The following is a 12,573-nucleotide window of genomic DNA, read 5'->3' as shown; positions in this document are numbered from 1 at the left end:
AAAGAATCTGCCTGCAATGCAGGAGACCTGGGTTCAGTCCCTGGATTGGGAAGATTGCCTGGGAGAAGGAAGTGGCAACCCACTCCAGTATTCTTGCCTGGAGAATTCCACGGACAGAGGAGCTTGGTGGGCTATAGTCCATGGTGTTGCAAACAGCTGGGCATGACTGAGTGACTAACACACATACAGTTTGTGATCTTTTGTGTTTGTCCTTTCACTTGAAATAATGCTTTTGAGGCTGTTGTATACTGTAGCATATGCCACTACTTCATTCCTTTTTTTTGTTGTATAATATCCCATTGTCTGTGTGTACATTTTATTTACCCAGTCATTAGTTAATGAACATTTGATTTATTTTTTATGCTATTATAAATGAAATTGTTCTCTTAATTTAATTTTTACTGTTAATTGCTGGTGTATAGAAATATAATTGATTCTTGTATGTTGACCCTCTTTCCTATATAAGCTTGCTGAACTTAAAAAAAAAATCAGTTTCAATGGATTTTAGTGGATTAAAAGTTTTTTTTCTATGTATCCTTATCTATAAATACAGTTTTACTTATTTTCCAGTAAGGATGCCTTTTATTCTCCCTATAGTTTCTGCTTCCACCTATCTTTAGTTAGCCTCATGGTTCTAACTCAGTATCACACCTTCTTTCTTTGCTGTCTTTCTCTTTGTTCTGAATTTTCAAGTTTAAATGGAGGGGAAAAATGAAAAAAAGATAGAGAATCTGATCGTCTCAAATGTTAGCTATCATTTTTCCTTGGGCAAAGTTTTCCATTGTAGCTCATAACTCTCTGGCTAATAAATTCTGCCTTTGGGTTCAGTTCAGTTCAGTTCAGTTCAGGCGCTCAGCCGTGTCTGACTCTTTGCGACCCCATGAACTGTAGCACACCAGGCCTCCTTGTCCATCACCAACTCCCAGAGTTCACTCAAACTCATGTCCATCGAGTCGGTGATGCCATCCAGCCATCTCATCCTCTGTCTTCCCCTTCTCCTCCTGCCCCCAATCCCTCCCAGTATCAGGGTCTTTTCCAATGAGTCAACTCTTTGTATGAGGAGGCCAAAGTATTAGAGTTTCAGCTTCAGCATCAGTCCTTCCAGTGAACACCCAGGACTGATCTCCTTTAGGATGGACTGGTTGGATCTCCTTGCAGTCCAAGGGACTCTCAAGAGTCTTCTCCAACACCACAGTTCAAAAGCATCAATTCTTTGGCGCTTAGCCTTCTTCACAGTCCAACTCTTACATCCATACATGACCACAGGAAAAACCATAGCCTTGACTAGATGGACCTTTGTTGGCAAAGTAATATCTCTGCTTTTTAATATACTGTCTAGGTTGGTCATAATTTCTTTCCAAGGAGTAAGCTTGTACATTTCATGGCTGCAGTCACCATCTGCAGTGATTTTGGAGCCCCCAAAAATAAAGTCTGACACTGTTTCCACTGTTTCCCCATCTATTTCCCATGAAGTGATGGGACCAGATGCCATGATCTTCATTTTCTGAATGTTGAGCTTTAAGCCAACTTTTTCACTCTCCTCTTTCACTTTCATCAAGAGGCTTTTTAGTTCCTCTCCACTTTCTGCCATAAGGGTGGTGTCATCTGCATATCTGAGGTTATTGATATTTCTCCCAGCAATCTTGATTCCAGCTTGTGCTTCCTCCAGCCCAGCATTTCTCATGATGTACTCTGCATAGAAGTTAAATAAGCAGGGTGACCATATACAGCCTTGGTGTACTCCTTTTCCTATTTGGAACCAGTCTGTTGTTCCATGTCCAGTTCTAACTGTTGCTTCCTGACCTGCATATAGGTTTCTCAAGAGGGAGGTCAGGTGGTTCAGTCCATCTCCTTCAGAATTTTCCACAGTTTATTGTGATCCACACAGTCAAAGGCTTTGGCATAGTCAATAAAGCAGAAATAGATGTTTTTCTGCAACTCTCTTGCTTTTTCCATGGTCCAGCCTTTGGTTTAGATAATCACTAATAAGATATAACCAGAGAGAAAGGCAGACCACAGCTTCTGCATAGCTGGAGAAATTTTCTTTAAGGGACTGTATGCATGGCCTGACTTTGAAATTGATACAGACAGAATACTATTGTTATAGTAGGTATTGTTGCAAGATAAGATGCATATAAAGTGAAAAGTGAAGTTGCTTAGTCGTGTCTGACTCTTGTGACCCCTGTAGCCTGACAGGCTTCTCTGTCCATGGGATTTTCCAGACAGAATATTGGAGTGAGTTGCCATTTCCTTCTCCAGGGAATCTTCCCGACGCAGGGATTGAACCCAGGTCTCCCGTACTGCAGGCAGACTCTTTACCGTTTGAGCCACCAGGGAAGCCCCAAGATGCACATACACATTTTTAATTCGGAGGATTTCTTTGTGATGTTGATTGGAATGGATTATTAATTCTAGAATTTTGATTAATTAAAATTTAGGTATAACTGACGAACAACATTATATTGTTATCGGGGATATAATGTAATGCTTCAGTACTTGTCTATACTGTGAAATTATCAGCACAGGGAAGTCTAGCTAAGGTTTTTCCCTTGTGATGAAGACTTTCAAAATCTACTACAATTTAAAATGCTCTGTTGTTTATCTAAAGTGTTTTTAGATTGCCTTCTAAGACTAGTTATTAAAAAATTTCTTTTCTTCTTTTTGGCTGTGCCCTGAGGCTTGCAGGATCTTAGTTCTCCAAGCAGGGATCTAACCTGGGCCCTGACAGTAAAAGTGCTGCATTCTAACCACTGGACCACTGGAGAATTCCCCTCATTTAACATTTTAAAGAGATAAATATATTCAAGATAACTAGTTTTCCTTGGTCTCTTTACTTCCTCCGAGAAACCCTTTCTTTGTAATTACTTATTTCAGTAAGAATTTACTGCACATCTGTTTTATGTAGAATCTTCAATGCCTGGTACGTTTTGGGGTAAAAAATGAAGAGGGTGTATTTGTGGAGGGGAGGTCTCGAAGAAATGAAAAGCATGCTTCCTTGGATTTTAGTTCCCTGTAGAAAGAGAGTGGAAACATATTATAGAACTTGAGAACATATAGAAAGTAACATGGAGTTTGGAAACTGCAAAGTAGCATAGTATTATTTGGATAGGTGTACTGTTGAATAAAATGATGACATGTCATAAATTCAGTACTCTGCTGCTGACCAGGGATATAGAGATCAAAAAGACACAGTGTCTGCCCTAAGACTTTATTGTATAAATCAGCACATAATTGAAGCTCAAAAATGTTATTGCATTTTTATGTGTACCTTTGAAACAAGCTATGATTTTTCCAGTAGTCATGTATGGATTGGAGAAGAAAATGGCAACCCACTCCAGTGTTCTTGTCTGGAGAATCCCAGGGACAGGGGAGCCTGGCGGGCTGCCATTTATGGGGTCACACAGAGTCAGACATGACTGAAGCGATTTAGCAGCAGCAGCAGCAGCAGCATGTATGGATGTGGGAGTTGTACCTTAAAGAAAGCTGAGCGCTGAAGAATTGATGCTTTTGAATTGTGGTGTTGGAGACTCTTGAGAGTCCCTTGGACTGCAAGGAGATCAAATCCTAAAGGAGATCAGTCCTGAGTATTTATTGGAAGGACTGATGTTGAAGCTGAAACTCTGATACTTTGGCTACCTGATGCAAAAGACCCTGATGCTGGGAAAGATTGAAGGTGGGAGGAGATGGGGACGACAGAGGGTGAGATGGTTGGATGGCATCACCAACTCAATAGACATGACTTTGAGGAAACTCAGGGAGATAGTGATGGATAGAGACACCTGGTGTGCTGCAGTCCATGGGGTCACAAAGAGTCTGACGTGACTGAGTGACTGAACTGAACTGAACTTGAAAGAAGAGGATGTCATGCCGTGTTGTGATTGGCTGCCTTTACTGTTGAAAGAGACTACCTAAAGAGTATCATCACTAAAGCAAATACATACACCTCTGTAAGACTAAGGTCATATGGGTAAACTTATATATGTCATAGAACATTTGCAAAAAATAAAATTTAAATATGTATTTAGGTAACATAAACATTATTTATGTGTCCTGTAGAGGTGAAATACTGATTTAGAAACTTTCCAAAGGAAAACTCAACTTTGTCAGATAGTTTTAATTACTGCACTAATTCATATTAATACTGTCTTTGACAATCACTTTTTTCTGCCTGATCCTATTATGGTATAACTAGCTTCTGTAACTGAAGTGGAAGGAGACAAAAGTGAACGCTCTGCATGTTTGATGCAAATAGTTTTCTCTGTTTTCTTATCTGCAGCTTTGGAAACCATAATATTTAAAATTTTAGTTTTCATAAAAAAGAAAAACTAGTTTACAAAATAAAGCCGTAGGCCAAATGCAGTGGTGTGCTTTGTTTTGTTTTGCTTTGACTGGTTAAGACTAAAATAAAGAACATTTTTTCCTCATATATTTGCGTATAGGAAAATAGGAACGGCTCTATTAGGAGAATGCAACTCCCTCATTAAACTGTGAGTTCCCTTACGAAAGAGATTGTATCTTTTAATTTGGTAGCCTAAACTTTAAGGGTATCTTTAAGGATGGAATACTCTTAAAACGTGCTTTGTTAGATGAAAGAACTTCCTGGATAGTTCCCCCAGTTACACGCCTTTTCTGCAGCCAAGACTACAACTCCCAGAAGGCCATACGCCTCTGGAACTCAAAATATGAAGGCGAGAAAAGTTCCAGCACCCACCACGCCAGATCGAGAATACAATTCCCACTATACCCAAGGGTTCCGGAAACCTTGTCAGATACCTGTTGTCATAGCATCCGGGTCTGCGCTAACCAATCCGAGAGCCCCTGCCCTGGAGAGGCGGGCAGTTCGTATCTTTGACCAATTGGACTCAAGTGTTGTTGTGTCACGTGACCGGAGGAGGCGGGAGCTCAGGACCGGCGCCTTCTCCTTGCCTTTTGGGGTCGTGGCCTTGCTCCCGCTGTGCAAGACAGGAGTCTGGGCCCGTCCACGCACGTGTGTGCCCGTGAGACTTGTGGTGCCTGTGGGTCCGTGCTAGGTCTCGGCGGGGTCAGTGGCCGAAACCATGGGAGGGACGGCCAGCACTCGCCGGGTCACCTTCGAGGCGGACGAGAATGAGAACATCACCGTGGTGAAGGGCATCCGGGTGAGTGACAGTGGGCAGGCGGAGGGCCAGCATTCCGACTCGAACCCCGTATCTCTTGCCTTTCCAGGTTCTGCTCGGCCTGCTTTGCCCCACTTCTGCCGCCAAAGTGTTGTTCGGCCCAAAGCTGAGTTCCTTGCAAAGAAGGTTGAAGTTTCTCAAGACTTGGGACATCTATTCAGAGATATTTCCTGCTGTGTGCCAAGTGCTGAGCACTGTGCTGGGGCGACTGGGGGATGCCAGGTTGATTTAGACCTTCTAAGGGCTCAAAGGCCAGTTTACACTGTATTGCTTAGTAGTCCTGGGACCTTATTTGAAACCCCTGCCTCACTACCCACCTATGAAATGGGCTTGCCTTCTCCTGGATTCAGAATTCAAACCCTGCCTTTGCCCTGCTCACATGACTTCTCTCAGGATGAACTTGGCGTTTTAAGGAACTCTTTATGTACTGTCTGTTGAGTACTCTTCCACTGACAAGGCCCCATTCCCCCAACACCCACCCACCCACACCTTTAGACTTTTCTGCCATGCTTCAGGTGACTTCTGGCTTCTCCTTCCTTCACTTTCGCTTGACATCTTGTCTTCCCAGACTCCTCCTCTTGTGGCGTGTTGTGCCCAAATTCTGGACTAGGCCCAGTGGCTTCTAGACTAACGTCTGCCGGCCTCATAGGACTTGAGATAGGTTTGCAAGTTTTCATATCACTAGGAGCAGTACAGTTTGTTTTGACCGAGACGTTGGAGAAAAATTTTAAATGCCCCTGCTCATGCTTCATACATAAACTGAAAGCTTGATTTTTCTCTAGGGTGTCAGTATACCAGCACTCACTTCATCAACACACCGTCCACCGCGCCTGAATTAGCAGCCTCAGGTTTTTGAAGTATGATGACTGAACCTAGTAGATAAAGCAATTTGACCCCAGAAAGTTTTATTCTGTTTTCCTTCCTGTGTACTACACAACCACCATATGTAAATCTGTAAATTCTTTTTAGCATTGATTATGAGGAATTAAAACTTCTTAAATATTTGAAATGTTGAAAAGCTTTTTTACTTTGCAAGTGTTACCTTGAAGAATTTGTTAAAGTTTTCTTTATGAAAACAGACCGTTGAGCCCAACTTTTGGTCTGTGGCCAGCATTTCCTTGCATTAATGAATGGTGGTACCGCATTATGTAATAAGATGTCTGAGGCAGCATTCTTTGCATTGTTGAGGTTTAGTTGGTACTCTTTAAAATAAAAATTTCTGTAGGCTCTGAGTTTTATGCAGAGACTTGATTAATCTTGCCTTCAGAGGCTTTGAGTGTTACACACCAGAGGGTGAAAAAGAAAAGTAAGTTTGGGTTGAGAAGGCAATTGGCTACAAAAATGTATGAATTCATGTTCTCATGCTTTAGTATAGGCACAGCGATAGCAGCAAACAAAATTAAAAGAGAATTGGGCTACAGCACAGAGATTCACGTCAAGTATTAGACAAAGTTAAATATGTTAAGTATGAAGAAAGTTTGAGGTTAAATTAAATGGAGAGATTTTCTTAAAGCCCTTTTTAAAAAAACGTTATAGGAAAAGAAGCTATGTTCTTTGGCCATTCAATTTGGTGGAAATATTCTTTTGTTTACTTTTTCTTTCTCACGGAGTACATTTTATACTGTTATAATTCAAGCACATATCATGCTCCCTGTGACCTCTGTGCTTTGCTTTTCTTCAGTTTATACCCTTCACCTGGATTGCCCTTGCAGCGTTCTCCCTGTTGCTTCAAATTCTTCTTCAAGGATGATTTTCCATCTCTGAGCTTCAGTTTTCTCACCTGCAAAGTGGTGGAGTTTGAGTACACCTGTAACCTCTCATCTCTTCTAATTCTGAAACTTTGTGCATCTGGTGGTGCTGTGAGTTTCTTCTAGCCATGCTCAGCCTCTTGCACTTTCCCCTAAAAATAGTGTGCTGTTGAATTGTTGAGTACTTAGGTATCATTCTGATTTCTTTGAGGTCATGGTCAAAAGAACAATGGTTAGTTGTTAAACAGACCTCAGTTAAGTTAATTAGGCATTTTCTAGTCTGCATTCTTGGACAGGTCACTTCCCTGATTATATTCCCGTATTCCCAAAGGGGAGTATCATCTTTTGATTGTGGTAAGAAGATGAAGTATTTAAAGCACATTGTAGATTTTTAATAAAAGGTAGCTGTTATTAAAATGATAGAGTTCCTTCTACCTCTCATGTTCTGAGACTCTCTGGAAGTCTACAGGGGTAAGAGCATGTGCTTTGGAGCCAGGCAAACCTTAGTGTGGTGCCAGCTGTGCGTCTCATTTGCTGTGTGCAGCGTACTTGTAATACTTATGTATTCAGACACTGCTTTTGAGAATTTGATGTGATGTATGTAAGCGTCCCTGGTGGCTCAAACAGAAGACCTGAGTTCAAACCCTGGGTTGTAAGATCCTCTGGAGAAGAGGATGGTAACCCACTCGAGTATTCTTGGCTGGAGAATCCCACGGACAGAGGAACCTGGCGGGCTACAGTCCATGGGGTCACAAAGAGTTGGACCTGACTGAATGGCTAAGCATGCATGTAAGCATCTGGCAGGGTCTGGTACTTTGAGGGTGTTCACTACTCACATGAGTAGTGACTGTCTTGGAGCTGGGCAAGGAGATGGATGTGTAACCTTACATGAACTGAATAATAATCAATAGATAAAAAATAAGAGCATATTGTGTTCCCACAGGTGTACCTAAAGGGTTATGGACTGGGGAAGGGACTCCTGGGTTCTACAGCTGATTGCCTGTGTGATTTTTTGTCTGTGTTTTCTAGATGTTTTTAAGCTGATATATATATATATCTTTTTTTTTTTTTTTTTTAGCTTGCAGCACTTATTTCCCATGAGAGAGCCACTGTTTTAGCTCAGTTGATTAAAACATGGTGCTCATGAGGCCCAAACTTCAATATTGAATTGCAGATAGGTTAGTTCAGCTTGGCTGCAGAAAACATTCCAGATTTTCCCAGTTGACCAACATTTATGCTTTTACTCATAAGAATAAGAGTTTGCCACATATACACACTACTTTATGTAAAATAAATAATAAGAACCTGTTGTATAACACGGGGAACTGGACTCAATATTCTGTAATGGCCTGTACAGGAAAAGAATCTGAGAAAAACAAGAGTGGCTATATGTGTATATATATATCTCTGATTCACTGTGCTATATGGCAGAAACAGCATAGTAAATCAGCTGCTCTCCAGTAGAAATTAAAAAAAAAAGTGTTCCTCTAACCAGTGTAATTACTACATGTGTTTCTCTCCAGTGGTTTTGGGCTTTACTAAATCTTGCCCACTTTAAACACCTTTTGTTAGTTTCTCGCTAAGAGAATAGCTTCTGTTTCTTTGATACTTTTCCCTTACTTTGGTGCAGACCACTTTTCCACACCCACTGCTTCCATGTTTAGAGTATTTTCTTCTGGACCACTGTGACCATATCACTTGTAGTTACCCTTTTTCATAACAGTAAAATTTTAATTTTTTAAATAAAAATAATAAGAGTGTGCCAGCAGTGCAGCAGACCCAGTCGCTGCTGGGAAACCAATTGTGTGTTCTACTGATAAGGATAGTAATTTCATCTTCATTTATCTTAGTGTATGAGGAGTCATATTGAGTAAGCAGACATAAGACTTTTAGTAACTAGGCTGCATTTATTAATAGATCATGTTTTTCCAGATTTTTCTTGCTGAGGTCCTCATCAGATGGTGATTAAAGGACCTACCTAAAATGTTAAGTTTGAAGTGTCTTCGCACCCACCATGTGTTATTTTCACAGTATTTGTAGGGTCCTGGTTTTTTCTTTCCCTTAATTCTCACCAGTCAACAACTCCCCCTCCCCCCTCCCATAAAATAACCTGTATTCTTACACCTGAATCCAGCTTTGAATCTGAACTCATGGATTGGATGAAAGGTCACCCTTTTGCCTTGCCCTCCTTTCCAAGTCTAAACTAAATTTCTTGTGATTGAAAGACCAAGCATTTTGATTACTCATATTGCATGTGCTTAATACAATTTTTCTGAGCACCTGCTGAGCCTGCTTGGAAAGTGTGCCTTCCACTGAATCTTGCACAAGTTTATCTGAAACATCAAAGCTGTGAGTGAACTCTTCCAGAGCAAATGTCAACTTCAATAAGTATCATTTTCAGAGTAATATTTATCATGCTTCCCAGGCATAAACTAATCTCTGCAACTTGCCTTGAAGTTGCAAGCTGAAATTCACAGGAGCCAGTTACAGTAGCAGGGATGCTAATGTGGAACACAGTTCATGCTTTGGGAGGTCTTAGCAGTTAAGAGCCCCTACAGGAAGAGATTACTTCATGTGGGATGTGGTTAAGGATCCTGGAGAGGGTCCATTAACAGAGTCTGCAAGTCCCATCTGTCACTGGGAGTGCTGAGGAATGTTATCGGGTAAATGATTGGCCTCTTTCCGCTTTAGGTTCTGTGAATCTCTCGGGTGTATATGTTACCATGCTAAGCTTTATACAGAGAGGAGAAGTTCATGATTTCCACTGGTAACAAAGGCAAAGAATATGTGAACTACAGACATGAGCTGAAAGTTACATTTTACATATATGTATGTGTAGTATGGAATATATTCCCCCTTAAGTAAGTATTTAGGAGTAATTTCTTTCAAATAGTAGTGGCAGTTTTTGAAGTCTTGAAATGGTAGTTGAAAAGAAAATGATCTATGCTGCATGGAAAGAGGACCAAGTGAGAAAAATGAGTTTGCGTCTTTGAATCAGTTTGACAAGAAGCACCTGGAAGAAGCTGAGAAAGACTATTATGGAGCTGTGGGTCGGATTCACTTCTGTCTCATGTGGTACCTATCTTGACGTCTTAGAGGAGGGCAACTTAAAGGGAGTTCTCCTCCCCCTTTACTCTGTTCCTTGGAAGTAGAAAGACTTGATCTTTGTCTGTCTCAGTCTCTTGTTTCTGAGAAAATACTAGATTCTGGGTTGATGAGTGGTGTGTCCTGATTTTAGTTAAGACCAATGAAGGTGGGTGGGAAGAGATGAGTGGGAAGACTATGGAAGATGACCCACATCTTTTCCTCTTCTGTGGGGCACATGTTGGTGTGGGAGTAGTATGGACCATGGCTTGGCAAGCCTTGTTTACTTAACTACGTCTTCAGGAGCAGTAGAGAATAGGGCAGATAAGTCAGTGAACTGAATTCAGCTCTGTTGGCAGGCCCCATTCTTTTGGTTCTCACTAATTGTAGAACCCGGGTCTCCTGCACTGCAGGCAGATTCTTTACCATCTGAGCCATGAGGGAATCCCCGATAGTAGAACAGGGGTTCTTAACTTTCAGTTCACACACTACTGTACATCTATAGGCTTTGGACTCTGCCCATATTAATGCAATAAGCAGAAAATTTTGTGTACAATTAAGGAATTAATCCGTAGACTTCTGAATCCATGGACCTCAGGGCATAATTCTAGCATTAATGTGGGTAGGTGGTTGATGTGTTTATGTCACTCTTCTTTGCCACAGATGATTTCTGTAAATTGCACTTGGTATTTGCCTTGATGGAGATTCCAGAGATGTCTGGAAACCAGGTATAGCAGGTATGGATATTTAAACAGGAAAAAGCTTTTCTAAAAGAGGTACCCTATTTAAGGAAAGATGCTTCCTAAAGAAGTTGCTGCTTATGCAGAGGCTGGTTGTCCAGCTCTTGCAGAAGCTTACGTTTTACGTTTGACCCCTTCTAGGGTCAGTTTTCATCACAGAGAAGAGTTGTTCTCTAGCTGCAGATTGTATAACAGGCTGGCATCTCTAAACCTTGTCAGTTGCTTAGCAAGTGAGTCCCCAGTTAACAGAGATCAGGTGAATGCCAGGCCTGAACTCATTACTGAAGCTGGGGCGTCAGCTCAGCGGGTGTCAGTTTGAAATACAAAGGATAGCCTGGCTATTGCCTTCCATCAGCATAGTTGTGACCAGACTGGGAAGACGGTAGATCAGGCTTGGAGTAAGCAGAGATGCAACAGTAGGCTGCCATAGGTGCTCCTTTGGAAAGACCTGAGAAAACATGTATGAGTAATTCTAAGAACAAAAAAGGTTGACTCTCAAGGCAACCTTACAACATGTTTATCGACTTAAAAAATGAATTGTGTACCCTTGAATGACATAAATTTACTGAAGTATGACCAAAGACCTTATTGGGAAATGCTTTGAATCAATTGAATTTGACATTAAGTAGTGAGTTTTGTGGAGAAGGCAATGGCACCCCACTCCAGTACTCTTGCCTGGAAAATCTCATGGATGGAGAAGCCTGGTAGGCTGCAGTCCCTGGGGTCGCTATGAGTTGGACACGACTGAGTGACTTCACTTTCACTTTTCACTTTCATGCACTGGAGAAGGAAATGGCAAACCACTCCAGTATTTTTGCCTGGAGAATCCCAAGGATGGGAGCCTGGTGGGCTGCCATCTGTGGGGTCGCACAGAGTCGGATACGACTGAAGTGATTTAGCAGCAGCAGCAGCAAGTTTTGAGGCACCAGATAAACCACATAAATAAAAAGTTAACAATGAAATAAGAAGTAATGTTTAGGTTGAAAGAGACATTGTACTTTTAATGCAGAGAGCATCAGTTCAGTTCAGTCACTTAGTTGTGTCTGACTCTTTGAGACCCCATGAATCGCAGCACACCAGGCCTCCCTGTCCATCACCAACTCCTGGAGTTCACTCAAACTCATGTCCATCAAGTCAGTGATGCCATCCACCCATCTCATCCTCTGTCGTCCCCTTCTCCTCCTGCCCCCAATCCCTCCCAGCATCAGGGTCTTTTCCAATGAGTCAGCTCTTTGCATGAGGTGGCCAAGTACTGGAGTTTCAGCTTCAGCATCAGTCCTTCCAGTGAACACCCAGGACTGATCTCCTTTAGGACGGACTGGTTGGATCTCCTTGCAGTCCAAGGGACTCTCAAGAGTCTTCTCGAACACCACAGTTCAAAAGCATCAATTCTTTGGTGCTCAGCTTTCTTCACATCCAACTCTCACATCCATACATGACCACTGGAAAAACCATAGCCTTGACTAGACGGACCTTTGTTGGCAAAGTAATATCTCTGCTTTTCAGTATGCTATCTAGGTTGGTCACAACTTTCCTTCCAAGGAGTAAGCGTCTTTTAATTTCATGGCTGCAGTCACCATCTGCAGTGACTTTGGAGCCCCCCAAAATAAAGTCTGACACTGTTTCCACTGTTTCCCCATCTATTTCCCATGAAGTGATGGGACCGGATGCCATGATCTTCGTTTTCTGAATGTTGAGCTTTAAGCCAACTTTTTCACTCTCCTCTTTCACTTTCATCAAGAGGCTTTTTAGTTCTTCTTCATTTTCTGCCATAAGGGTGGTGTCATCTGCATATCTGAGGTTATTGATATTTCTCCCAGCAATCTTGATTCCAGCTTGTGCTTC

General features: G+C 41.7%; 1 protein-coding gene across 1 annotated transcript in view; it reads left to right on the top strand.

Annotated features, from left to right (window-relative positions):
* The first annotated feature begins 4,867 nt into the window (after positions 1-4,867).
* Positions 4,868-12,573, top strand: part of CHCHD3 (coiled-coil-helix-coiled-coil-helix domain containing 3) — a 285,117-nt gene continuing 277,411 nt past the window's right edge. The window contains exon 1 of the mRNA XM_040259657.1: positions 4,868-5,138. Within this exon, the coding sequence (XP_040115591.1) occupies positions 5,058-5,138 (81 nt within the window). The 5' untranslated portion in view covers positions 4,868-5,057. The remainder of the gene's footprint in view (positions 5,139-12,573) is intronic.

Source organism: Oryx dammah, unplaced genomic scaffold, assembly GCF_014754425.2.
Source record: "Oryx dammah isolate SB20612 unplaced genomic scaffold, SCBI_Odam_1.1 HiC_scaffold_18, whole genome shotgun sequence".
NCBI classification, from domain to species: domain Eukaryota; kingdom Metazoa; phylum Chordata; class Mammalia; order Artiodactyla; family Bovidae; genus Oryx; species Oryx dammah.
Note: the sequence above shows the minus strand (reverse complement) of the source record. Positions and strands in the feature narration are given on the sequence as shown.